Here is a 27,815-nt window from a genome sequence, read left to right as displayed (position 1 = left end):
TTAAATTAGTTTTATAAAAATTCGGTATACAATTTGTTATTTGAATTTTTGCGTATTTCCGTTCGACATCAAATTACATTTATATATTTATACGAATCAATATTATTTTTGTATATGTAAAATATATAAAGTTTACGATTACAAAATAATGATCAATTTGCTAAGGTAAACGAAAAAAGCTCCAAGTTTCAAATATGTATAGTAGTGACTACAGATCCAAAGTATCTGTAGGTATCTTTAGTCACTGTGTATGTGTAGTATCGGAACTCAATACATAAACAGATACTGCTCGACAAAATCAATAGTGTGGATATACTTACTGTCCACCGATGACAAGAAGTCACGCGGGACGGCACAGGGGCAAAAGGGGGTATTACGCACACATTGACTGCCCCCTAGTTTTACACGAGCCTAATTAGTAGATATGACCGATTCGACCAATCATACGGCACGACCGTACGAAAGTACGTGTGAACTGAGATGGGGTACGAACAATCAGATTGCATTATTCTCATGGGACAGTATTGTTCACCAATCACAAGGAGTCTTATGAGAATAACGCAATCTGATTGGTCGTACCCCACCTCAGCTCACACGTAGTACTTTCGGTCGTGCCGTATGATTGGTCGAATCGGTCACATATACTAATTAGGCTCGTGTAAAACTAGGAGGTCAGTCGATGTGTGCGTAGTACCTCCTCTTGTCCCTGTGCCATCCTACGAGACTTCTTGTGAGCAGTTTTTTAGTTTTTTTTTAAGCAAGAAGTGACATATTTTCAGCGCATAATGAAAGAACAATCGCAAAATATCGACGTTTTAAGAAGTATTGATTTCAGATTCCTATTTTCCTCCCAGAGGATCGAATTTCATTTTCCGTTGTGCTTGAGCAACTTTATGACATCTTTTATATTAGTCAGTATGGCCGGTATTCAGAGTCGCAACTTATAAGCTGGTGTGTAACCATATTGTATTAACGATGGGTCAGAAAACCTGACCCCCCCCCCCTAAATACAGAAATCCTACGCCTATGTAGCGTGCGACGTCACATCCAAACGTTGGCGTGACGAAACGAAAGCGTCAAACGGTGGGGAACTGGCGGTACGAACGATGGTCCCTCCCTTGCCCCTGTGCGGGACATCTTGCACTCTGGGCACAGTACGTCGAATGTTGATAAACTGTTTATCTACAGCAGGTAGCGCAACAATCGTTGTAATACAAAAATTAAAAAACCACTCTATAAAACGCATACACCGTGATTACAGCTGTGATCTGCAAAAAACAAATATACATATTTTTACATATTTGTATTCTGTTTGATATCTTTGATTCGATCGTTGAAGATATTTAACAAAAACTACTGTAATTATATAAAAAATGCCTGTCGATGTGTATGGATGTATTTATGCTGCTACAGTAGCAGCTGGTGGTATACTCGGTTATGTAAAAGCACGTAAGTTTCAATATTTTCACCTGCATTTTGTTCTGAAATAGATAATTAGACTACTTTCTTTATTTATAGTTTTCTTAATTGAAAAATATTTGACAAACACAATATTTTTATAATAAAAAAGAAATGTACTTAACTTTTTAAAGATTCGATTCCTTCTCTGAGTGCTGGGCTTCTCTTTGGATCTGTTTTGGGCTATGGAGCATACCAAACTTCACAAGATCCCACTAACATTAAGGTCTCTGTGGCAGCAAGCTTAGTTCTTGGTGGAATAATGGCTTATCGTTATCAAGCCACTGGTAAATTGATGCCAGCTGGAATAATAGCTGTGTGCAGGTATTACTCTTAATGATTTAGTTCTATAGTAAGATTAAATGAAACTTTTGAATTTAATATTATTAAATTTTTCAGTGCTTTAATGGTGGTCAGAAATATTGTAAGATATTATGGAACATCTATGAAAGTACAATAAATAATTTAATGATGTTCCAGAATTTATTTTCTTTTTTATATTTTAGAATATTTGAATTATATGTATATAAGATATATAAGGTATATGTATAATATTATTTGTATGGGTTATATGGATACATGCATTTTAAACATAAATATATTCTTCCAAAAGAGACAGCATATTACTATTTTAATCTGAAACGATGTAATTATTGCTGTTATTATATTACACAAAAGAGAATTAAGATTGTACAAATAATGCATTTTTTATTTTAAATGTACTGACAATTTATTTAAATGTTATTTGGAATGTTTTATGACTCGATGTCCTTAAAATTACATTTATTTATTTCTATGTAGGTATTTGCGCTGGTTATTGAAATGATTAATAAAATATAAAACTCGTCTGTATCAATATATTTTATCCTAATATCATAGAATAAATATTACCCACTATTTTTAGTAACTTTTATCAGTTAATACATGTGCCATGATAATGTGGTTATTATTCACTTTATGTTTGATGTATATTATAAATTATATAAATATTGGCATGTGCGTTAAATCACACTGCAGCATTAGAAAAAGTACAGGCAGAGTTTATTAAGAGGATGTTAGGGGTAGCCAGAAGTACATCAAGCTATATGATAAGACTAGAAATCGAAAAACTGCACTCAGAAATAGAAGTAATTAAGAGAGGAACCGAACGTGCAATAACTTAAAAAAAGACTGTAATAGGTACTAGCTTCAGTACAATAAAGCAATACATACATACATCATTTAGCTTAGATTTTTTAATTTTAATTCATTTTTATCGCGTTTTGCGATACTTTAGATAAATAAATAATACAAAATAATTTTTATTTGAAGCTGTATATAATGTTTATTATTACGATATTAATTAATATGATATTAGTTGCAGTACCCTTGTATGATAATCGGTTTCATAATTGCAATTTGTTTATCCTACAAAGTTTAAAAATTGATAGAGCATTTCATAATATAGATCACGAACTTGATCTTTACTCATATGTACAGGATATCTTTCGTTATAAAATATAGATAACGATTTCACATAATCATTATGTTAATGAGAATAAATTTTAATTGAATAAAAATAAAAAAATAGGTATACCAGTGGTGTATAAAATTTTGTTTGAAAAGTATTTATAACAATTAAAAAGAAATTATTTTAACATACTTTTACTTACTAACTATTGAAAGATTAATTTATTTATTAAATTGTATTGTCTATCAAATTGAAACTTTTTTTTGAATCCGGAAACAGAATTACTTTAACACCTTCAGTTTTGTAAAAACATGAGCTTTTGTAAGAACACTTTAGTTTTTATTTAAATTATAAATAACCACTAAAATAAAAAAAAAAGGATGCACGTACTATTTTCACATTTTTATATAAAATTCTTTATCTAGTATAAATATACTTCAAAGTACTATTGAGATTCTGTAGACATTTCCCGCCATGCGGCCATCGACTGTCTATCTCGATTTATCAGTGCCGTAGTTGCTCGTCATCACCGTCCAATTTCATGTATTTTTGAATACAAATCACATAATTACAATGAATTTTATAATCAATTTCAGTTTGCAAAACTTCTGCTAGTCATATTCTCATACGGAATCGTTTTTTCCATTTTGAAAATATCTTGATGGAAATGCTTTCCGTGTTCATCGCTCACATGGCTGACAATAAGAGGAAAAAAGGTTCAGAATGGGTACATTCCCACCTGGGTTAGGCTTAGCACTGTTTCCACAAGCAATACTACAGGCAATTATCTCTATCTTTTACTACTGAATAGAATTTCCTAGCTTTAAAATTGTGCACTTTTATAAAAATTCATATTTTTCAAAAACGTTTTCAAGGTAATTAATATAAAATATTATTTAAGAAATTAACCACTTCTAGATTTGTATTTGGGAAGAGAAATTAAAGAAGGATCACACAATGGATATCACAAATTAAAATTCGTGTTAGATAGTGTTACCCGTTTTTAACCATCAAATAATTGTAATACATTTTAAATTTTATTCGAGTAATCGATTGTACACGATAATCGAAGTCTCGAACTCGAAGTTCGAGTTACGAAGTCGATTATGGTTTGTACTGGATGCATTTGCGAACCTCTCTGGGAGCTCCTGCTCGGTGGTGTGTCCGTAGGAGGAAGTTCTTCAGGGGTTTGCCAGATTTGACGATATTTAAACGAAATAAATTACGATTAACGAGTTATTCGACCGGCGCTTCAATGTTCGCTCGTAACGCTTAAACAGTAGTTACGAACGAATGTTTTTTCTCGACACTTATTACGGAAAATTGGTCGCGAAAGAATTCGACAGGCACTGGTCTTCAAACGAACGAATCTTCAACTTTCATCGACTGATTTGACTGATTTTTGGGATCCAGTCACCGTAAACTTCCATCATTCCGTCAAAAACCGAGTGCCGACCCGCAGGGTGGCGATCATTTGATAAGGTATGTACCTACGCTAATGTATAATCCATGTCATTCCCAAAATGTATATGGTGTAATCTTTGGTAAGGCACCTCTGTCACGTGAAAATTTAGTGATTGATGAATCATAGTGCACACTATAACGTATGCTAGCGAAACGTTAAATATTTTTTGACCGATGAATCACACAATTTTCTTCATTTTCCTTGTTAAGATATTTCCTCATCATGTGCAACTGCTTCGCCGATTTCCTATCGTAATCTTTACCGGTATCTGCTGCGCTCTTCGATAATTTTATTCGTGTTCCGTATCCATATCATAAATGACGTTAATTCGATTTTAAATTATTCCTTCAGTACAGTACATAATGTTACCGCAATGATTTAGCTTATTTGCACACATTGTATCCATCTCGGTAACATCATGTTTGCAGAGTAGTTTATATTTCAATGCTAATATTATCTTCAAGTTGCTGCTACCTAACTTGGTCCGATATTTCCTGTATAAAGCAGTAAAATCATAATGAGGCATAAGGATTTTATTTAAATTTTAATATACCAATGAACAAATTTTTCGTCCACTTTTTCATAACGTGTGTATTAGTGTGTCAGTAATCTTTTTTTTTTTTTTTTTAAATTTTCTACTAATGATAAATAATTTTTCGAATTTAATAATAAATTATTTTTTTATAGCTGTTTAATCTGGCAGCACAGGAAATTATTTAAGTTGTTATCAGATTCAATTATATGTTAATGAATTATGATATTTAATTAATCACAATGTAATGCTGCTCAATATGGGTTGTAAAATTTTTTACTTTTACATTATGTAACAAAAGGTATATTATAATGTTATATAAAATATAAGAGATATATTTATAAAATAAAGTATATTATAAACCTACAAATGCAATTTCACTTATATATTTTTAAGTGAAGAAAAATATCATTGATTTAACAGTAACATATGTAATATTTCAATACATACCTGAATTTTAACCATGACTACGTTACACAGATGTTATCAGTTGTCTGTCAAATGATTTTGATGAATGATAGTAATCTACTACTTTCAACAGTGTAGCATAGATTAAACATCGTATTTTCATGCCCCCAATGAAGACTTGATCTCTGAGTGGCGTGTGCATTACCCCTCCATGTCCAATTGGATCTCTGTGAACTATGTATTTCTTGGCCGTCAGATAAGCTTTGTTCCATGAAGTAGACTTGGTACCACGCAAAGGCTGCCTGATAGTACTTATCTTTCTCGTATAAATACTGGCCCAAATACTTACTTCAGGTTCAGTATCATTCTGTATTCTTGGTTGTCCATAACTGTTCTTCATTGAACATTATATCAATAAAAAAGCAGGCAACCATTTAGTAATTTTTTCTTTTATTTGTGTTATTGTTCATTTCAAGTTATTATAAAGATAGAGCCGTTTTAATAAAGTTAAAACACTTTCAAACTTTTTATTCAATTATTTTATTCCTATAACGTGTTATAAAAGCTACGAGAATTACTTTTAAAAGCCAGGTAAGTGTAAAAAATTTATTGCAGAAAAGTAAATTGTTAAATGTGATTTTTTAATTAATTTAATTGTACCAGCTGTTGCTTAAAATTTAATACTAAATTTATGCAAATATCTAATATAAGAGTTATATATATATAGAGAGAGAGAATAGTATATACATATATTCAATATCTTTGAAGTCTGCCAAAAAAGATATTTAAAAATGATAAGATGAATTTGAAGTGTAAAAAGGAACATATGACATATGTTACTAAATGTATTGATCTGTTTAAAATGAATGAACTATACATATTTGAATAAGTATATTTGATTACATGGCATAAATATTAAGGACATATGTAAATGTTTTGTAAGAAATTAATGAATTCATAATAGAATATTTAAGTATTAATACTTTTAAGTTTTACATTACTTTGAAAAAATTTAAATATAACATTATAAATTACATTAAACATATGTATTTTTCTTTGTTATGTTGCAGGGTTCTATCTGCTATAGGCTGGTAGGCCAGTCTATTAGTGGGTGTGTGAATAACTGCGGCAACTGGAAGTTGACCCTGAACGCAGAGCCCCCGTGGCTTTGCTAGCACCCCCATAGTGATCTTGTCTTAACCCGCCTCCTCACGACTTACCCAATTCTCGTTGACAGCTGCCTCGTATGTTGTACTTTTAATAAGTCATTAAAGAATTAACTACCTTCTCTTATTATACATGTAATTTAATAAATGTTTTAATTTCAGTTTGCTGCCTAGCACCTACAGAGTATCTTTTAAAAACTAATAAAACAATCAACATGAAGGTAACAAATTTAGACGAACGTATCCATGTCTTGGACAATGAGTCAAACGTTATGACTGTCATCAAAGATATTGCATTGAGTGGATTACAAGAAGAAGCATTTTATGTACTCGATATCGGTGACATTGTTCGTAAACATCAAATTTGGAAAGAAAAAATGCCACGCGTTAGTCCATACTATGGTAAGATAATAAATATTACATGTTACATTTTATTGTGAATTAAACATTAATTTATTCGTTTTTGAAATTTTAGCCGTAAAATGTAACGATAACTTAGTGGTAATCGAGGTATTAGCTGCTCTTGGTATCGGTTTCGATTGCGCATCAAAAGTAAGTGTAATTTGATATTGTCATTTATATTGTATAATGGACACTTGATCTATGTAATCTAACATCATTATGTACTTTTATTTACAGTCAGAAATCAATAAAGTCTTAAGTGTTGGAGTAGACTCATCAAGAATTATTTTCGCCAATCCAGCTAAGCCAGCATCGCATATTCGTCATGCTGCTACTGTTGGTGTAGATGTAATGACAGTTGACAATGAAAGCGAATTGCATAAGATTAAGAAACTCCATCCTGATGCTAAGGTAATAAGAAATACTTTTATCAAGATACATATAAATTTGATAAATCTATATGTATATCACTTGTAATGTTTTAATTCCAGATTGTGATTAGAATCCGTTGCGATGCCGAAGTAGCTCAATGCCAATTGGGCATGAAATTTGGTTGTGATCCAATATACGAAGCACCTAATCTTCTGCGTCTTTCACGTGTATTAGGACTCAATGTTATTGGTATCAGTTTCCATGTTGGATCCGGTTGTCAGGATCCACCCGTATTTCACCGAGCTATACGTCATTCTAAATCATTATTTGACTTAGCCACGGATCTTGGTTTCAAACCATATTTGTTAGATATTGGCGGTGGCTATCCTGGAAACAAAGGAAGCAGCATTGATAAAATTGCTGACGTTGTTAACAAAGCGCTTGTTGAGTATTTCGACAGTAAGTAATATTTATTCACGAGTGATAACTTTCAATTATTGTTCTAGTTTGATATTCATTTGTTTACAATGATAATTTTTAGATGATGCCGTTCATGTAATCGCCGAACCCGGTCGCTTTTATGTTGCATCTGCATTTACACTCGCAACCAGTATTCATAGTAAACGTTCCGTACGTGGCGATGAAAATTCACCAAATGTAATCACTCATAACATGTATTATATCAATGATGGCGTTTATGGCTCCTTCAATTGTCTACTCTATGATCATCAACATGTAACTCCTATACCTCTAAAGGTAAGTAGTTCGTAAAATAGTTCGTAGATTTTGAACTCAGTTTTAATAATAAATTTGGCATTAACAGAAGTTTTTGAGCAGATGATTGATTTCTAATAGTAAATATTTTGGTGTTAACAGAAAGGTTGTGGAAAAATGATTCCCTCAAGTATTTGGGGACCAACATGTGACGGTTTGGATCAAGTCGTGGAAAATGTTTTATTGCATGAAATGGATCTTGGTGATTGGATAATATTTGAAAATATGGGCGCGTACACGTTACCAGTCGCTTCTCCATTTAACGGATTTCCTGTACCCAAAGTACATATCGTTGCTGATGAAAACATTTGGTAAGGCTATGTAGAATGCTTCTTCCTCCGATTATACTTTATTTAACGATTCTTTGATACATTCCAATTGCGATTATTAACATTTTGGCGGTTGTTGTTACATCAAATTTGTAACCGTCAAAGCGTTAAATGCTTTAAGTGAAGTGCAAGTTTTTCTATTCTAGCGTTACGTTTCACAGGTTTTTGTTAAAAAGTGCTTTGCCCTTGACCGAAGATCACTTTGTCATTGGTAATACACCAGCTAATTTACGACTTGGTCTAGATATTGGAGGAACTGATACAAACGCATGGCACAATCCAACCATTGAATTGACATCGGCCGAAATTTTGGCTGGTTCTGCTAATTCTCGATCATCATTCATTTATGATTACGTTGAGGTTGATCCATTAAATTAATTTGGCTACATTACGGCGATGGTGAACGTAAAAAAAAGAAATAATATTACGGGCAAAAAACCACATTTTTCTTTTGGAACATACAAAGTCATGATAAAAATTCTAACTAAATTGTTTTACGATTGGCAACTTTTAATCGTATATTTTATAACATTAAACTCATTTAATTTAAAAACGAAAAACATAATACTAAGGGTATTTTTGATTTTTCGGTTTTATTTTAAGCTTTAAGCTTTATTAGTATTTGCTACTATAAAGTCAAAACGAAAGAAAAAAGAAATGCTCATACTTTTTATTTTAATTAATTATTAAAGACGTGCAAATTACATTATTTTTTGGAATGATGCAGGTACATGTGCTTGTTTCTGAATGGTCAAGGGGTAATATTTATAAATTATGATATATAATCAGATTTTCAGATTACTGTTAAAAAAGTTAACCGCAGAGCTAAAGTAGACATTCTTCTGCATGAAATATTTACGTAGAAATATTTATATATACCTTTTTAGAACCGTAGTTTCTCAGATATTACATACGAACTTTCATAATATTTAGAAAAATGTTTATCGAATCTTGGGAGAATATCTACAGTTTGCACGTTTAATATAGAAAAAAATTGAAGTCATTTTTATATAAATCATATAAGTATGAGTTACTAAAACAGTTTTGTATGAAAGAAATCATTGCGGATTTTATGATTGTTGTAAACGACTTGATGTCCATGTTGTTGGTAAAAAAATGTCACATTTGGTTTTCTAATACTTCTTTTTTTAAGTACACAAATACTGCTTACATGATTTATATGAAAGATATAAAAAAAGTAGTACTTTTGTGTAAAGGCTTGAATGTTGAATTATTTATACTGTAAATCATTGAAATATTCATTGTAATTTAACCTTATGATTAACGAAAAAAAATGAAAAAATAAGGCGAGGAAAATATAATCAGTAGCAGCGAAGGTGACGTATATGTCCAGCATATGTGTCGCGGTGAAAACACGAACATTTCTACTTTCTTAATGTATTTTTTCCTTTTTTTCGTTCTAAATATCAAAAACAAACTCTGTAGGACTGCTAGGATTTTTAAGGCATTGAGGCAGCTGTCACAGGAAAGAAAGATAATTAGTTTCTTATTAATTATTAATCTTATTGTATTATATATGTCAACTATTATTATTGTTAATTAATTATTATTGACGAATGAATACATGTAATGAAATATACAGAATCAAATTGAAATCGTTTTTAATTCTTATTTATCCTTTGTCTTTCTGTTCTTAGAGATTTAATAATAAGATATTGTTCAAACCAATAAATCTTGCTGATTAACAATCCACTAGAATCATGTAATATAACTGACAGCTAAAGAGAGCCGTAGCTTTATAATGAGGTTTTAGATAAAAAAGAAGTAATTAATCAGAGTGTACTAAAATTAGAAATTTCAAGTGTGCTTTAAAAGGTATTGCTACATACTATATCAGTAGATGATAATTTTCATTGATGACCTTGCATTGATTGTCACTGATGTTAAAATGAAATATTTTATTGATTTATACAATCATATCATCACTCTTACATAATTTTATATTGAATGCCTGTATTTGACTATACCTTTAATTGTGTATTTGTGTAATCTAAAGATACTGAGCATAGTTTAATTAAAACACCATTTGAATAAGATGTATCTACTGATATAATAGACTAGCTGGTTATCCCGGCTTCGCCCCGAAGGACATATGTAATAATTAAAACACGCAAATAGGTGAATTTCGGCATCACCCTTGAGGTTCTATTATGAATGCGTTTTTTTTTTTTTTTTAGTTGTGCCCCAGTAGGCTTATTCCACTATAAAGAAAAATAGCTTAATACTCGTGCTTTGCTCCGATATTTAATTACTTTAAATACATTATGACTCCAATAATCTTTCCTTTAATTGCAATAAACAATTTAAATTTAGTACAACTACCCAATGTCAGCCAAAAACCCTGTAATCTTAAACGGGTATTAAGCGATGTATAAATCAAACTAAGAATGCGCAGATCAATATACACGTTGACATGAGCTTGCACTGTTTTCGCATTTTAAAATTTTGCTAAAATTAACTTACAATTAGTAAAAATTATAATTGAAATGTTCTACTATAATTGCATACATTGTAAGTTACAGATACCTATATGTATAATAGATCATAGATACATACGGAATGTATCTCACTCTTAATTAGATTCCGGTCTATATTCATTTGCATATAGACAGGAGATACGAAGGGTTCTATAGTTCACCCCTGAATCTAGATTTGCGGTTTTAGAGGTTGATTAGAACAAAATCCTGAATTATGTTTTTAATCATTTTTATGGGTGACCTTCGTAAGCAAAAACCAAGTCGATATCTCATCGGGCCTAAGAGATATTAACGAATCCGTTTAACCTTTTTTACACTCTTAAAGGTCGAATTTCTAAAAATCCCTTCTTAGTGAGTGATTACGTCATGAAAGGAATACACTACCCGAATTTTATGTTTCTTGGTTCAGGGGTTTGGGTTGGGTGTTAATGAGTCAGTCAGGATATTTGTGTTCGATAACAAGTGGGAGATTTTTTAAGGGGTGATTATAGGGATTAAAATAAGACGAAAATCAAGAATGACGAAATAGCGTTTGCGGCTTTGTTTTCCAGTAACTAACGTTTAAAAATTCGAGTTAAAGGCGCCTAAAACCTGTAATCTACCCAGCACCGACGACTAAATGTCAGATCAGCAGGGATGGGTACAGTCATAACTAAGAAGAAAAAGCCGAATGCTGCAGTACCGAGAAACAGAATAGCACGAGGTAAGTTGTATGTAAGTATGTATTTATTGTTTTCTTGGGCGTGGCCCAAGATGGCGCTTCAGGGGGATAACCCCCTATCATAGACATATGAAATATAGACGGAGCATAAACTGCTACTTTAGGTAAGGGGGGCTCTGATAATCGGGGCGAGGAGGGGACTCGTCTGACTTCGACTTATTCCGGCAAGACTCGGTAGTATTCGGCTCACATTTCACATGTATGTATGTACATACACTGACGATGAGTTGCATTGAACTTGTCGCAGTGAAGTTGGCTACAAATTCACTAACGCATTCACGCAGCATTGGTGAGCCGATTTGTAGCCAACTTCACTGCGACAAGTTCAATGCAACTCATCGTACGGATGCGAAAAGCCGAACATACCCGAGTCTGCGCTTACGAAAATAGTCGAAGTCAGATGAGTTCCCCCCTTACCGCGAATATCAGTTACCCCTCGTAGAAAGGCTCCGTCTATATTTCATATGTCTATGCCCCCTATATTGCCCCCGAGGTAAGTTTATACTATTCAATGATTCTTGGTTATGACTGTACCCACCCCTGCTGACCTGACGTTCAGTCGTCGGTGCTGGGCGGATTGCTGGTTTCAGGCGTTTTTTACTCAAATTTTTAAACGTGTATTACTAGAAAACAAATCCGCAAACGCAATTTCGTAATTCTTGATTTTCGTCTTATTTTGATCCCTAGAATCACTTCTTAAAACATCTCCCACTTGTTATCGAACACCCTGTATATATGTATAGAAAATTGTTCAAGGAAAAAAAATATTTCTATTTAACAAAGCAGGTACATACTTACATAGACCCACTAAATGTGTAAAGTTATTGATTAATATTTTTATGCGCAACATAAAAAGAAGTGATAAAACTGCGTACGAAATATTGATTTTAATCTGAAATCTATTTCATTCAGATTGAATTTGATATGCATTTATTTTTAACCGACTTCGAAAAGGAGGAGGTTACTCAATTAGAACAGTATTTCTTTTTGTGTGTTCACCGATTACTCTGAGACGAATAGATCAATCGGAACGAAACCTTTTGCATCGTGTAGGGTATGTCTTCCGATTGGTACCATTAAAAAAAAAATTTCATTTTTTCATTGTTATTGCAAAATACGGGAAGTTTATAATCTCAAGATTGGACGATTTCAATGACCTTTTAATATTTTGTCGGGGGAATGATTCCGAACAATTTTTTCATTATACATAATTAACGTATTTAGCTTTAGTTAAGCTTTAGTTTCCGAGATATTCGTGAAAAACTATTGTTACTACTACATTGAATTCTTCGTATGCCTACGTGTCTCTACCGGTGCATTAGGCAGCATGCAGTCGCCGATTCTCTATTGTTTCTATACATGTGTACTCTGCAAGGCATGTACCGATTGAAATGAAACCTTTCACATCTAATAGGAGATATTTCCGCAATATCTCACTTGCAAAAATTTATGCAATTTGTTATTGTTAATAACTATTGTTATAACAAAAACCCTATTCCTTGGTGTTACTTTGCACGGAAATATTTCCGCGATGATCTCACTTGCAAAAATGTTTGGAACTTGTTATCGTTAAAAACTATCGTTATTGCAATTAACCAATAAGAGCGGTAAACCACCTTACGGCATCCTACAAATACTGCTCATTCCAATAAAAAGTGAGAAATAAAATAATTTTTAACAAAAAATACAACCGACTTCGAAATGCACTAAAAAGTATGAAATAATTTCTATTTCATTTATACAAATACCCAACAGCTATTAATAAAACCTGTTTACTCGTTAAATAGTATACTAAATACATTTCAACCTTTTCGGAGGCGGTGCAAAATTAAAAACTTTTCTTCTAGGTACTAGGAAGTTCAGGCGTCGGCAACCTATCAAATCATTATTGGCAGCATCGTATATTCGAGTATTTTTAATTTTGCTCCGCCTCCGAAAAGGTTGAAACGTATTTAGTATACTATTTAACGAGTAAATAGGTTTTATTAATAGCTGTTGGGTATTTGTATAAATGAAATAGAAATTATTTCATACTTTTTAGTGCATTTCGAAGTCGGTTGTATTTTTTGTTAAAAATTATTTTATCATTCGATAAATATGCACTAAAATTTCAAGTCTACTCCAAATCATTTCAAACAACTAAGGAAAGGTTTTAGGATAAGTAATACTGTTCGCAATAAAAATCATCTGAAATTGATATGTGATAAACTGATGATGCCACGTATTTTCCCATTTCGATAATGATTGATCACTGCTAGGTAAGTATTCGTTTCGTTGTCAAAAGCGATAAGAAAAAAAATGGGTTTCGTTTTGTTTCAATCTTGAATAGGGATTAATTTTAAGAAATGTAATTTGCGTTTAATTTGCAGTTACCAACAAAAGCTGCAAACATAAATACATACAGTGAGTCACAAAATTATTCGCTCACCGTTTAAAACAGAATACCTCATTTGAAATTGGACCGAATGACTTGAGGTTTCTCGAGAAGCTGTACAAATTAATTTACTAAGATATGTGCTTTTGTTGTTTTAAAAAATTACAATTTGTTGAAATCATGAAAAAAAATAGTAAAGGGTAATTTTTCAACTTTTTTATGTGAGTCTATAATGAAAATTTAAAATATGTCTTTCGTAGATTCAAATAAGTTATGTGTGTGTTAAAAATTTCATCGAGATCGGTCAATGCACTTAGAAGTTACAATTAATTAAAATTTTCGAAAATCGCGACTTTTCATCTAACGATAAGTGCATTCACCGATCTCTACACACAGCACACTTAAATTTATAAATGTCATATTTTAAATTTTCGTTACAGGCTCAGATAAAAAAGTTACAAAATTGCCTTTTACTATTTCTTTTCCGATTTCGCCAAATTTTAAGTTTTTAAAACAACAAAAGCACATATCTTGATAGTAATTTAATTTTTTTAGCTTTTCGAGAAACTTCAAATCATTTGGTTCAATTTTAAATGAGGGAATACTTTTGTGACCCATGTAGGTAAGTAAGTACTTACTTTACTCCTCCTTTATTAATATGACGCCAATCTATAGTCCGTCCAACGAGACGAGTCAGTAAATGTATACAAATTCTCGGGCCCGATGCAGGAGAGGATTACGGTATATCGATCCCTGCATACTAAAAAATAAAAAGCTGCTTCTTTTGGAATAATAATAATAGGTGTAAAGTCATCTCCCATAATCATGACAAATAATTTTTGCGCACCCTATATACGGGATTTTGCTATGATCGCGGTGTGCGTATTTGAAAAACGCTAAGTTCCCCCTGCCTTTCTAAGCATGGGCCCACGGCAAGAGACCGTCGAAAGTTGGCCCTGAACTCAATCCTTGACAGCCAATAGTAAGAGCGGCTAACATCCATCGCGTGAACACCACGCAGCTGTTTTGTTTACATTTACTGACTCGTTTCGTTGGACGGACTATAGGTTATAACAATCTTGGGATTTAAGTACAGGTACTCCTCACTTTGCGACCAAGTTCCGTTCCGACGACTACGTCGTTAAACGAATTGGTCGATAAGCGAGGAGCTTGCACCGAGAATATAGGATCGTTATAAAATTATAAAATTATAAAAATTATGCATCATCGAGATTACACAGTGACTGCTTGTCGGAATGAAACTGACTGAAAACGTGCATAGCAAGCCTATAGTACGCTCACGAGTGCGTATGTCACCATTCGCCACTGACCGACACTCAAGCTGAGAAAGGGGATTCCCCGAATTGTAGGTCGAAATTTGATTGGTCGTAAATGCGAGTGATCGTTAAGCATATACTTAAGTCGTAAAGTGAGGATTACCGGTATACATACATATACCTCCATCGAACAAAATTGATCAAGATAATTGATTGTAAAAAGAATCTGAGCCCACCAGAAATGTAATACAGTGGTACCTCGGTATACGACCTTAATCCGTTCCTGATGTTTGGACTTATCGTTAAACCGAATAGGACGTATCCCAAACCAACCTTTCCCATACTTTGTTATATGATATCCTTACTTGTATGATCAGTTAGTTAATAATATATCAACTCCGAATATAATTAATTATTAATTTAGTTTTTCTTGTGAGATAATTATTTAAAAATGATGCAAAATTCACACAAAAAATGTATGTCGTATACTGAACAGAAGTCGTATACCGAGCAAAATTTGTCACATCCAAACAGGACGTATTCCGAATTTGACATATTTCAAAGCAGACGTATACCGAAGTACCACTGTATAACTACTGATAAGATCGTCAAGATTCGGATAGAAGAACTCGAGTATGTATTAATGTTAGAGGACGATGGATTTAATTATCGCGCCATCACTTACGCTGATTTAGATACGATGATCATGTGTCAAAAAGACTTATTACATTGTTCAACATTTTACTACGCTGAAATTAATGGGATCCTATCTTTAAACACGTAACAGAATTCATTTTATCGCAATATGCAATTGTTTAATCACTCGGGCATTAAAACGAAAGAAAATAAAGAAGCAAAGTTAATCATTGAAACGAATGCCGACAGATTACAAAATTACAAGTAATCATCAGCAGGAAGATTTGTTTCTAAATCACTCTTTGATCTTCGGGTAGGTGAAGTGAAGATACCGTATTATTAAAAATATTGATGATATTATATACTTATGTTACTTATTTCATTAATTTGCTTTAATAATTTTTTATAAGTTTTTGTAAAAATATAGCAACATCATTGTAGATCCTCATCCTTTGCACCCTTTACCAGTGATTTATATTTTCAAAATAAAAATTTTAAGTATTAAAATTTGAATGACAATTCCGGTCATTTACGTAAGAGTTAAAAATAACGCATAGAACTTTTACATACACCCAATAAAAATGTTCGATTCGATACGTGAAAAGAATTTTTACAAAAATGATAAATCCGTAAGTATATTCTTATTCATTAATTCTACGTTTGTCATACTAAAAATTTATATGTTGTATTTTCAACGAAGAATTTAAATAGCTGTGGTCATCTTTTACTCATTCAAAAGTTTGATATATTAAAATTTTTATTTAACCCATAGACTATTTCATATTATTTTCATTTCCTAAATTTTATATTGTTCCTTTAAAAATTATTCTTCCAATATATGAAACTCTTGTCAATTTTCCGCCCAAGAGAAAACAATTTTTGGGCCCATTTTTGCCGGTAATGTCACATCGCTCCATTACCCGTGTCACCGACGAGATACTGTCTGCTAAGAGACGAGTCTCTGTTAACAGTTAAATGATATTTTTCGTTTAAGAATCATTATTTTATAAATACAACAGTAATTTTCGAATTATTTTTTATTCAGTTGTATTTTTTCAGAATGTTACATATGAAATATTCTTATTTTTCATATATTTCTTTAATATCCATTATTACAATAATTGTATTATTATATTATAATAAGAATGTAATACAATTATAAGGTAAAATATAATTGTTTTCCAAGCAGCACCGACGAGATAATTATTGTACTGTGGCACCGACGAGATACTGTTAAAGACTGCCAGCCTTATGGGAGTTCGCGGCGGCGAAAAAAGTCGACGTTTTCGTACGCCCTCTAGAATATATTGCGGCCGCAGTAAGAAACAGAACCAGAATCAGTGAGTTTACCAACGACGAGGTTCGGTGCTGAACTGTATCATGAGACATGAGATGATATTTTATCTGGTCGATGCTATTATTATTTCTTCGGTGATTCGAGTTCAGTTCGTTTTACAAACCTTTCGGAGATACTTTTTAAGACGTACAATATTTTAAAGGAGGTAACTTAATAACCCTCTTTAGTTCATTGGAAATTATTTTTTTAATAAATGACGAACTCTAGTTCTAAGTTTAGGGTATGTGTTTTTAAGGTAAAAGAATATTCATTTAGAAAAAATGACGAATAGAAAAAAAGTTAGAAAAAAAATTATTTTCTTCTAATTTCATTTAGAAATCATTTAGAAACAAAAATGAATAAAAAATATTACATAGGTTCTGTAGGATATAACCAATAATAATAATAATAATGTAATAATCATAATAATATAATAAGTAACAGGTGTCGAAAAGAAGAGAAATGTATTTCAATAAAATCTTTTATTTAATAGTAAGTAAAAGCTGGATAAGTGCAACAAAAGATTGGCTGGATAAGTGCAACATCGCTATCCTCTCCACTTGGGGGGATCCCTCTAGGCCCTACGCGAACCGAGACGGTCGACCAGGAAGCCGTGTAATATGATCCGAACCGTAATATCGGTGTGACTAATACTAATTCAACGATAAAACTTTTTTATTTTTAACTTTTTCTTAATGAAATTTTTACTAACGCATTGGTGAGATTTTTCTAATTAAAATGATACCAAACACGATATAGTTTGAATTATATTTATTTATTTATTCAGAATATACTGCGGTAATTGTAAAAGTAACTAATTGTAAGTCGCGGTATTTTCAGTGTTAGATTTGTATTCCACGAAAAAATAAGTATCTAAAATTACCACAATAGTATATACAAATTTGTCCACTGCTTGACGCAGTCTGTGACCTTTCAGAATATTCGGGGTCTGTTTTCTGTTATAAAGTCTTGCCATAAAACTTTGAAAAAGAAAGGACAGTCAATGATGGGCCATGATGGGGTATATGCGGGCAATGACGCACTCAGAATTTGTTCTTGGAGGGAGCTAAGTTGAACGAATAAAAATATTTTTAATACAAAAAACAGTGTTATTAATATGTGACATAAACAGTAACACTAATTTAATTAGGAACAGATTTTGGAAAATTTTCTGTTGTTCTCCTTCCTTTTTCTTTGGGGGATGCTAGAGCCACTTAGCCCCCCATTGAGTGCGTCAGTGTCAGCGCGGAGTATGCAAGGATGCGAACTTTCAAACGTTTGGGACGTTCGACTCTGTTCACCACATGGCAGAATAAGGGAATACACTAAGCGCTTAGTATGTCATTCTCTGTTAAAAATGCCTACTTTCGCTACCTGTGAAAAAGGTAAAAATGCCCACCTGTTAACAGTCTGCTAAGAGACGAGTCTCCGTTAACAGTTAAATGATATTTTTGCTTTAAGAATCATTATTTTATAAATATAACAGTAATTTTCGAATTATTTTTTATTCAGTTCTTGTATTTTTTCTGAATGTTATATATCGAATATTCTTATTTTTCATATATTTATTTAGTATCGATTATTACAATAATTGTATTATTGTATTACAATTAGAATGTAATACAATTATAAGGTAAAATATAATTGTTTTCCAAGCAGCACCGACGAGATAATTATTGTACTGTGGCAAAGCTAAATCATCTCGTTGGTGGTATAACAGTTTTTTTCGGCGGTACAATGGGTAATATCAGTATTCTACATTATCCGTCATTCCTATTTACCGATCGTACCCTAGGCCCACTGGGCCCACTTGGCGTGCCGAACTTTAACACAGGGGATGGCAGTCTTGAACTGGTAGCGCCAGAGATTTTTTAAACGATTTGTGGCATAATTAATATTATTCTAGGTCAAAAATCAAGTAACATATTATTGTATATTTAAAAATTTGGTTTTAAAATTCATATTTATGTGAAACCCTACAAAAGTTTTAAACAAATTTCCACTTAAAGAGAAATTGTTATTAATATTGAATCATCAAATAAAGTAATGCAAGACATACCATGCAAGATGAATATTTATAGTTCATTTTCCTGAGCTTAAAAAACATCATCAGGAAAAAAGAAATATAAACTTATGTAAAGAATCCAAGGTGACTTCCATATAGAACTTTAAACTAAAAAAAACTGTTATCCCATTAGAATAATTTATTTCATACAGACTATATTTTACTTTTCAGTTTTTTCAAAATCGTTTATAAGATTCGTAATTTATATCTGTATTATAATTCTCTAATAAGTGGCTTATATTTATATAATATCTTTTTCTTATTCCATAATATAATGTTTGATTAGAATGCCCCGAAACATATTGTACAATACTGATAAAACTTCCGATTATTCAATGTCTGAATGATAATCATTTGCGTCTAAACATTTATCTATTACATAAATCATTTTCTCATGAATATTACATGCCATTAAATTCATTTGTCAAATTAGAATCGTTGAATTGTACAACTGCTTCAACACTCATTGTTTAATTAATTAAAAATAATTATAAAATTAATGTTCCAATTTGAATCTAACTTATTTGTTAGTGTCATATAATAGATTTATTTTTAAAATTCAAAATCGCACGAACGGAAATAGCAAGTTAAGAAAAAAGAATCTATAACTCCTGGACTATATAGATAAAGAATTGAATCTTATTAAAAAACGTGAGTTTTACGGATATTGTCAGTAAAAGAGATTAGGATTATAGTATCATTAGTACTGGTGAAAATAAGATATAAGCAAAATTATAAATAGTAAGTTATATTAACGGAAATTTATTTAAAACTAACCTATATATTAGAAACAAAACTTAATCATTTTTTTAAGAATTCATTATTTAGTGTAATCTTTATTAAAGAAATTGAACATTTCTAAAAATAATAATTTATTAGTTTAACAGGAACATAAAATATTTTAACATAATAACAACACTCTTAGGGACTATTTAATTCGTAACTGGTATGATTATTTTGTCAAGGATTTAGACAGTGTAGCGGGGCCCACAAAACCCCGTACATGTGTTTAGAGATCTATATACAATGAAAATAAAAAAATAAATAAAAAGAAAAGGATAGTACTAGTTGGTTATGTTTATTACTTTATTTAAACGTTAGTCAAATTACATTTTAAAAAGAAAATAAAACCTGCTTGGAGTCTGATAGGTTCCACCCTATCAATTATGAGTTGATCGGAAACGAATCTAAGTACTTCCGGATATTATTAAAATAAAATTTCGAATTTTATTTTTTCTTTGCATGATACACAGATCTTTATCACTTTATGTTCATTCATCATGTTTTAAAAATGAACTTTATACATTTTTATAATACAGATCTTTGTTACATATGTTAATCTATGAATAAAATTTAAATGTTTGTATGTTATACTAAATTTATTTACAATTTGCTATACTAAAACTTACGTTTTATAGCATGGCTGCAATAGATTTTAATACACTCAACGATGAAAATGTAACCAAATTTTTTCATTCTTTTGACACCGTACTTACTGATTGTGATGGTAAGTCATGTGCTTAATATATTTTTAAAACAATATAGTTTAAAGCACTACTAATTTTATGTTTTCTAGGTGTACTTTGGATGTACATGAATCCTTTGCCAAATGCAGCGGAAGTGATGAATGCTTTTCGTTCTCTTGGTAAAAGAGTCTTTTATGTAACTAATAATAGTACAAAGACTAGAGAAGAATTTGTAAACAAATGTAAAATTTTAAATTTCAAAGTATCGAAAGAAGAGATTTTGTGTACTGCAAATCTGTCTGCATGTTATTTGCAAGATTTAGGTTTTAATAAGAAAGTATATATCATAGGATCTGAAGGTAAAAATTGTTTCTTCTGTATTTTTATATAGCTATATTACTAAAGATTATATTTCAATATATAATAATATTATAGAATTATTTCTATTATAGCAATAGGAAAAGAATTGGAAGAAGTTGGTATTTCACACATTGGTGTAGGACCAGATCCTGTTAATAAAAATGGTCCATATACTACATTTATCAAGGATCCTGATGTAGGAGCAGTTATAGTCGGTTTTGATGAGCACTTTAATTATCCTAAGATGGTAAAAGCAGCCTCATATTTAAGCGATCCTGATGTACATTTCATTGCTACAAATACAGACGAAAGATTTCCTGTTGCTAATAATGTTGTTATACCTGGTATATAAATTTAATTTTTTTATTAAATTACTTGAAATTTGAACTTTGAGAATAATTTCCTTTTAAATAGGTACTGGAAGTTTGGTGCGATGTATAGAAAGTTGTGCAGAAAGGAAAGCTGTTGTAATGGGAAAACCAGAGCCCTATCTAGCAGATGTACTTATGAAACGGTTTCAAGTAGATCCTAAACGAACATTGATGATTGGAGATAGACATAATACAGATATATTATTAGGACGTCGTTGTGGCTTTAAGACATTGCTGGTTTTAACAGGAATAACTAGTTTAGAAGATGTGAATAGGTGGAAACAATCAGAGTGTTCAGAAGAAAAAGATTTCATTCCTGATTACTATATTGAATCAATTGGGGATCTGCTACCTCATTTAGAAAAATTTAAGAATAAATCTGCAATGTAATATTAAATATAGATAACATTGTTTTCTATAAAACTGCACACTAGTTTGATAGTGTGATTAAAATATTATTACTTAAAATAGTTGTATTTATTGAAAATATATATACAACTGCATATACTCATGTATGTACAGGTATCCCTGCATAACATATTCATTAGGTTCTTAAAAAATTCAGTGGTATGCCAATTAGTGTTATATCCTGTATGTACAGAGTATATCATAGTATGTTGGACCCACTTTAGAAGTGGTAAGAACACAAACACAATGAAAGAAGTTCATATAAAGATTTATTTGACTTAGCTTCAAAATTATAGACAGTTTTGCAACTGCATATTTATAGAATTACGCACTTCTTAACTTAACACATAGCAAATTAGAGAGTTATTGAATGTTTTTAGCAAGAGAATAAACTGAAATGAGCGAACTCAATCAATAAAGTCAGAAAATATTCAGGAGATACATAGCTTAGCTTGTAAGTATAGGTTAAGAGTAACTTCTATGAAAGTAAGCAGTTGTGAATTGTTGAAACAGAAAATTTTTATAACTTTGATACAAGGTCAAACAGAATCCATGTATTATTGTTTTTGTATCTCCTGCCTATTCTTGAAATGGATTTTCCATATTATAATACACCTTGTATACTGGTTGTTTTAAACATAGTATATAAAAAACATATTATAGAGAAACTACATATTCCCTTCATTTTGAACAGCTGACAGCCAAGCAAGTAGCCAATATGTATCATGTTATTTTATAGGAGCATATTGAAACAGAGAGGCATATGAAAATAAGAGAATGCCCATATATTTAATTTTTAAGCAAAATAAGCTGTCTTTAATCCCAATCTTATTTCAAATTTTGAAAATACATGAATAGGATTTCTCTATTTATTGAAAGAAATTAAATTTATATTTTTCACACTTTTAATACTAATATTGCACTTAACATAAAACAGAAACATGAAAATAATCTTAATTTAGAGATATTATGTACAACTTACAATTAAAATTGAAATTAAAATTATAACACAGAATAATATAAAATAAAATTGTGACCAAGAATGAGATTAAAATTAAATTAGCGATATCATATATTGTTTAACGTATAATATTAACTGAAAAATTCAGTGGTTGGATTGTTAGTGATTCGATGACTTGATGACTCATTCCACGTCGATTCGACTTCTTTGTGACTTCGATACCAGCAATTTTATTCCAAATAAAACCATGGAAAGCTTAAATCATTATTTTGCTGAGTTTTTATTTAAAAAGTATAGAATTTTGAATTTTGCAAGTTTTACTTATTTTCATGATAACAGGCTGTACTTATGAATTTTTATCTTAGAGAACTATTTGTCGAATTGAATTCCTTTTTTTCCTACTTTTAATTTAGAAGAATTGACTTGTTGTAATAATATTCATTTTATTTGAAAAACTGATTTTGTATTATTGAAAGTTATAAACTTTTATTATGTAAGTTTCTACTTGAAGGCCAGATAATTGTTTTTAAGAGAAATATAACTTGTTTATTCTCTGTTAGAACGATATCTTTTAAATGAACGTTGCATTGATAAGAAATGCAATTAGAGTAATTGCAATCCTTAATTAGAACATTCCAATTTCTTGATATTTCTATATAGTCAATAACGTCTCATCCGAAGTGTAACGACGAGTACTCCAGGTATGTACACTTGTACGAAATTTTCAAATTACTGTATTGTCAGATAGGTTTAATAAATACATTTGTACTTATAGTGAAACTCTGCATTAGTTTTGTCTGATAAACAATCCAAAAATGTTTAGTAATATTATTAGAATAGAAGCTATTCATTTAAACAATAAATTAAAATTAAATTTTAATTATATAATAAACTTGTAAAGCTGCGAAAAATCATAGAATTTGAGTTAATGAACATTTTTTGTAAACTATTAAAGAACCGGTGTATCTTGTTTCAGGTAATACAATAAGCGAACAAGTGTTTTTTATCTCGATAATATATGTATGTACTTGCATATATGTATAGGGTAACATGATTATTAGCTACTTGCTCAGTAGGTAACTGATCAAAGTGTGCGCGTCGGAAATCGATTTCAATCGCTTATGCCTCGAAAATGAAGCCTCAAATTACAAAACGATAAAGGAATTTTGTATTTATTTTTACTTGATAAAGCTGTAGTTTTTCGATTGTACATACACTATTTTTGAGATATATCTTATATATTTATGATTACGTAGAAACAGACCTGTTGAATGATTATTTTTGTTCATTTTGCGTCTGTCGGCTTTGATTGGTTCCTAATTGTTCCTATGCGAGTTCAAGTAAACACATATACAGTGGGTCACAAAATTATTCGCTCACCGTTTAAAACAGAATACCTCATTTAAAATTGGACCAAATGACGTGAGGTTTCTCGAGAAGCTATATAAATTAATTTACTAAGATATGTGCTTTTGTCGTTTTAAAAAATTACAATTTGTCGAAATCGGGGAAAAAATAGTAAAAGGCAATTTTTTAACTTTTTTATTTAGGCCTGTAATGAAAATTTAAAATATGACATTTGTAAGTTTACGTTATGTGTATGCTGAAAATTTCAGTGAATCTCAGCGCATTGCATCTCGATGACATTTTCAACATACACATAACATATTTAAATTTATAAATGTCATATTTTAAATTTTCATTACAGGCTCAAATAAAAAAGTTAAAAAATTGCCTTTTACTATTTTTTTCCCAATTTCGATAAATTGTAATTTTTTAAAACAACAAAAGTACATATCTTACATTAGTAAATTAATTTGTATAGCTTCTCGAGAAACCTTATGTCATTTGGTCCAATTTTAAATGAGGTACATATTCTGTTTTAAACGGTGAGCGAATAATTTTGTAACCCACTGTATACTTTTTATTTTTTTACAGAAATCAATGATTTCTTAAAACATACATAATAATAACATAACAATTTTAGTTCCAATAGATTTTATAACATTAAATATTAATCATTTGCTTTTAAACATTTAATTTTATGCAAAATATAGTTTTATGTAAAATAAATGTCGCAAACGATAAATGAAATGTTGCAATAAACGAAGCAAAATGTCATTTCATTTAAACCGGTAGTAATATATCTATATATGACGTAATCATCAATTATATTTATTGGTACTTATGAATGGAATAGGAACAATTTATATCCCTGTATATATTACATAACAAGCACGCAAGGACACGCTTCGAATGCGTGGCTCTCAGCCAGGGTCCTCTATTTCACATTCTCTTTTTAGTTATTACAGTGGTTAATTGGTAAAGAGGGTATTCTGAATGCAAAGTTAAAGTTAACTACATTTCTCTTCGAAAACTCGTCGTGTCTGCTAGTACTCTCAAAATGACAGCGAAACACATAACGTCATTATCTCAGGAAGAATTTAACAATTTCATGCAATCCATTGATGTGATTTTATCAGATTGTGATGGTAAGTAATTATTTATTCTTTTCTGACATATAAATTTTTTAAATAAAAGTGATTATTTTCTGTCATCTATGTATTATGCTTTTAGTACTGAAATATTTAAACTCAGGAATAATAAGTGATAGATGAATAATTTTATATAAAATGTGATAAATGATGTTTTAATCTTAGTAAACCTTAGGCGTACTATGGAGAGAAACAGAGGTAATACAGAATTCACCTGAGACAGTAAATAAATTCAAACAAATGGGTAAAAAGTTTTTCTACATAACAAATAACAATACCAAAACCAGATCTGAATTTATAGAAAAATGTAAAAATCTCAAGTATGACGCAACAATGGTAAATTTAATAAATTAATTTTTATTTTGAGTTAACAATAAACATAATGCATATTGTATAAAACATATTCATATCATTGTTTTAGGATGAAATAGTGTGTACTTCGTTTTTAGCTGCTGTGTACCTAAAAGAACAAAAATTTGATAAAAAAGCATATATAGTTGGCAGTATTGGTACTGCTAAGGAGCTTGAAGCAGTAAATATTAAACATTGTGGCATAGGAGTAAGTATTTTACATTACAATTTTTCAGTTAACCATGTGTTTTAGTACAAACTGACTATAGGATATTTGTACTTATTTTAGCCTGATACCATGGATGGCGATGAGGTGGAATTGATAAAAAATTTTAAGCCAGATCCGGAAGTTGGAGCAGTTATTGTAGGCTTTGACAAATATTTTAGTTTTCCTAAGCTTGCAAAAGCTGCTACTTATTTACAAGATCCAAGCGTTCATTTCATAGGAACAAATTGTGATACAGAAAGACCTTCCCCAAATACTAATAGATTTCCAGGTTAAGGAAATATTTACTTGAAATTGTTTATCAGATTGTTTTATTTTATAAAGTTTTTAGACTTACAATACATCTATGTTTTATATTATAGGAACTGGATGCTTCATAAGATGCATAGAAGCAGCATGTAACAGGGCACCAGTGATGCTTGGAAAACCAGAATCTTTCCTAATTGAATATATAACAAAGAAGTATGGTTTAAAACCTGAAAGGACGCTTATGATTGGTGATAAGTAAATACCATATTGTTAACATAATGATGCTTTAATTTGATTTATTATATTTTTAAGAAAATATAATTATTTTATTTCAGTTGTTCCACGGATATTCTTTTTGGACAACGATGTGGGTTTAAAACTCTTCTGGTATTAACGGGTGTTACTACAAAAAATGAAGTAGATGCTATGAATGCACCTAATGTAGATTTAAAAAATTGGATAGTTCCGAATTATTATGCAGATGAATTAGGTGATGTACTAAAAATGATACCATCTTGATGATCTTAAGAAACAATTTTAAAACAGTTCAATATTATTTAAATTAATCTCTTTATTCTACAGAATTATAACATAAATTATCGTTTCAATTTTGTAATTATTTATACTGTTTACATTTATAATTTTACTTAATTTTAATCAATTGAATGTTTATTTTTTAAATATTTATAACCGTTTGATTGTATGTACACAGAACAGTTTGCGCACAACAATAGAGTATTACAGTATTTATTATAATAATTAATTACCTAATATATTTAAAGAAAACTGATTCTTTTTATTATTAAAAATATCCTATATTAATTAAACACAAAATGAAGGTACAAATGTAATTTTCCGAATTAATTTCATATTCTGTATTTATAATAGTTCTTATTTTTATAATTGTTTCTGAAAGAAACTAAAGATTTATCAAAGAGTAATACATATTATCAAGAAGATCAATGTTTGCGATAGAATTATCAACTAATAGCTAATTTTTGTCTAAATATTTTGGTAACATTGTAATAATGTGCATGGTTCCTGCAGTTAATATATAAATTATCCAATTTAGCAATGTAATTATAATTGATATATGTAATCATTTACATACATATGTATGTGATAACAATAATAAACATTAAGAGTATATACTGGTATTGCATATCTTGTAAAGACAAAATTTTAAAAATAAAAAAATCATGAAGGAAATGGTGAAGATCGCTTTTTGTAACTTTTTATCTGTGCCTGTAATAAAAATTTAAAAAATGCCTTTTACAGATTTAAGAGTACTACAGGTACTACCCGGGCGACCCCTAGCCGAATATGTAGTGCGAAAGGGACCAACCCGCGCGTACGTGCTAAATGTATTTCCCCTCCGGCTAATAAGAAAAAAAGTACTACAGGTATTATATCACAGTACTTTTTTTATAGGAAAAATTCTTAACCCTCTACACTTACAGACTTTCCTTTGGTCATTTAACATCGATTCGAACACACTGTCTGCGAAGTGGTTGAAAACGACAATTTGAACAATTTTTATTTATAATGGTAATTATTGAGATAAGCTGAGTTCAGCGCATTTCTTGCGGCGGGTGTACAGACACGCATCTTGCACGTGGCTGTACACTGAGTCCCATCGATGTTGTCGCAGTGAAGTTGGCGTAC

General features: G+C 30.7%; 4 protein-coding genes across 9 annotated transcripts; all 4 read left to right on the top strand.

Moving 5' to 3' along the window:
- The first annotated feature begins 732 nt into the window (after nt 1-732).
- Nucleotides 733-2,314, top strand: LOC114877514 (transmembrane protein 14 homolog). Its single transcript, XM_029190176.2, has 3 exons — nt 733-1,449; nt 1,593-1,782; nt 1,858-2,314. Exons 1-3 carry the CDS (start codon nt 1,374-1,376, stop codon nt 1,916-1,918), a joined length of 327 nt encoding a protein of 108 aa, XP_029046009.1. The 5' UTR covers nt 733-1,373; the 3' UTR covers nt 1,919-2,314.
- Nucleotides 2,315-3,945: 1,631 nt separating this feature from the next.
- On the top strand, nt 3,946-9,781 carry LOC114877511 (ornithine decarboxylase 1-like). 2 transcript variants are annotated; one of them, XM_029190173.2, is made up of 9 exons: nt 3,946-4,390; nt 6,384-6,557; nt 6,642-6,881; nt 6,955-7,031; nt 7,119-7,292; nt 7,373-7,712; nt 7,795-8,009; nt 8,130-8,338; nt 8,518-9,781. In XM_029190173.2, exons 3-9 carry the CDS (start codon nt 6,695-6,697, stop codon nt 8,732-8,734), a joined length of 1,419 nt encoding a protein of 472 aa, XP_029046006.2. In that variant the 5' UTR covers nt 3,946-4,390; nt 6,384-6,557; nt 6,642-6,694; the 3' UTR covers nt 8,735-9,781. The 2 variants fall into 2 exon arrangements, with proteins under 2 accessions (XP_029046006.2, XP_029046007.2); XM_029190174.2 differs by lacking the exon at nt 3,946-4,390 and adding an exon at nt 5,696-5,904.
- Nucleotides 9,782-19,683: 9,902 nt separating this feature from the next.
- LOC114877515 (glycerol-3-phosphate phosphatase-like) lies at nt 19,684-21,967 on the top strand. Of its 4 annotated transcripts, none has more exons than XM_029190179.2 (5): nt 19,684-19,914; nt 20,682-20,770; nt 20,840-21,088; nt 21,182-21,433; nt 21,504-21,967. In XM_029190179.2, exons 2-5 carry the CDS (start codon nt 20,683-20,685, stop codon nt 21,848-21,850), a joined length of 936 nt encoding a protein of 311 aa, XP_029046012.1. In that variant the 5' UTR covers nt 19,684-19,914; nt 20,682; the 3' UTR covers nt 21,851-21,967. The 4 variants fall into 4 exon arrangements, with proteins under 4 accessions (XP_029046012.1, XP_029046011.1, XP_029046014.1 ...); XM_029190178.2 differs by having other exon boundaries at nt 19,684-20,004; XM_029190181.2 differs by lacking the exon at nt 19,684-19,914 and adding an exon at nt 20,082-20,359.
- Nucleotides 21,968-25,028: 3,061 nt separating this feature from the next.
- Nucleotides 25,029-27,363, top strand: LOC114877516 (glycerol-3-phosphate phosphatase-like). Of its 2 annotated transcripts, none has more exons than XM_029190182.2 (6): nt 25,029-25,321; nt 25,500-25,660; nt 25,746-25,883; nt 25,965-26,172; nt 26,264-26,405; nt 26,486-27,363. In XM_029190182.2, exons 1-6 carry the CDS (start codon nt 25,234-25,236, stop codon nt 26,667-26,669), a joined length of 921 nt encoding a protein of 306 aa, XP_029046015.2. In that variant the 5' UTR covers nt 25,029-25,233; the 3' UTR covers nt 26,670-27,363. The 2 variants fall into 2 exon arrangements, with proteins under 2 accessions (XP_029046015.2, XP_029046016.2); XM_029190183.2 differs by having other exon boundaries at nt 25,230-25,321; nt 25,490-25,660.
- Nucleotides 27,364-27,815: the final 452 nt, after the last annotated feature.

This window comes from Osmia bicornis, chromosome 6 (genome assembly GCF_907164935.1).
Source record: "Osmia bicornis bicornis chromosome 6, iOsmBic2.1, whole genome shotgun sequence".
In the NCBI taxonomy this organism is placed as follows: domain Eukaryota; kingdom Metazoa; phylum Arthropoda; class Insecta; order Hymenoptera; family Megachilidae; genus Osmia; species Osmia bicornis.
The sequence above is the reverse complement of the archived record's forward strand: the minus strand, read 5'-3'. Positions and strand labels throughout refer to the sequence as shown.

What these genes read in the sequence shown, in the direction of transcription:
- LOC114877514 (XM_029190176.2), top strand. Translation starts at nt 1,374, where the DNA reads ATGCCTGTCGATGTGTATGGATGTATTTATGCTGCTACAGTAGCAGCT. An exon ending in ACTCGGTTATGTAAAAGCAC is followed by an intron (nt 1,450 to 1,592) that starts GTAAGTTTCAAT and finishes AACTTTTTAAAG; the next exon opens with ATTCGATTCCTTCTCTGAGT. An exon ending in GGAATAATAGCTGTGTGCAG is followed by an intron (nt 1,783 to 1,857) that starts GTATTACTCTTA and finishes TAAATTTTTCAG; the next exon opens with TGCTTTAATGGTGGTCAGAA.
- LOC114877511 (XM_029190173.2), top strand. Translation starts at nt 6,695, where the DNA reads ATGAAGGTAACAAATTTAGACGAACGTATCCATGTCTTGGACAATGAG. An exon ending in AACTCCATCCTGATGCTAAG is followed by an intron (nt 7,293 to 7,372) that starts GTAATAAGAAAT and finishes TTTTAATTCCAG; the next exon opens with ATTGTGATTAGAATCCGTTG. An exon ending in TAACTCCTATACCTCTAAAG is followed by an intron (nt 8,010 to 8,129) that starts GTAAGTAGTTCG and finishes TGGTGTTAACAG; the next exon opens with AAAGGTTGTGGAAAAATGAT.
- LOC114877515 (XM_029190179.2), top strand. Translation starts at nt 20,683, where the DNA reads ATGGCTGCAATAGATTTTAATACACTCAACGATGAAAATGTAACCAAA. An exon ending in ATATATCATAGGATCTGAAG is followed by an intron (nt 21,089 to 21,181) that starts GTAAAAATTGTT and finishes TTTCTATTATAG; the next exon opens with CAATAGGAAAAGAATTGGAA. An exon ending in TAATAATGTTGTTATACCTG is followed by an intron (nt 21,434 to 21,503) that starts GTATATAAATTT and finishes CCTTTTAAATAG; the next exon opens with GTACTGGAAGTTTGGTGCGA.
- LOC114877516 (XM_029190182.2), top strand. Translation starts at nt 25,234, where the DNA reads ATGACAGCGAAACACATAACGTCATTATCTCAGGAAGAATTTAACAAT. An exon ending in TTAAACATTGTGGCATAGGA is followed by an intron (nt 25,884 to 25,964) that starts GTAAGTATTTTA and finishes TACTTATTTTAG; the next exon opens with CCTGATACCATGGATGGCGA. An exon ending in AAATACTAATAGATTTCCAG is followed by an intron (nt 26,173 to 26,263) that starts GTTAAGGAAATA and finishes TTTATATTATAG; the next exon opens with GAACTGGATGCTTCATAAGA.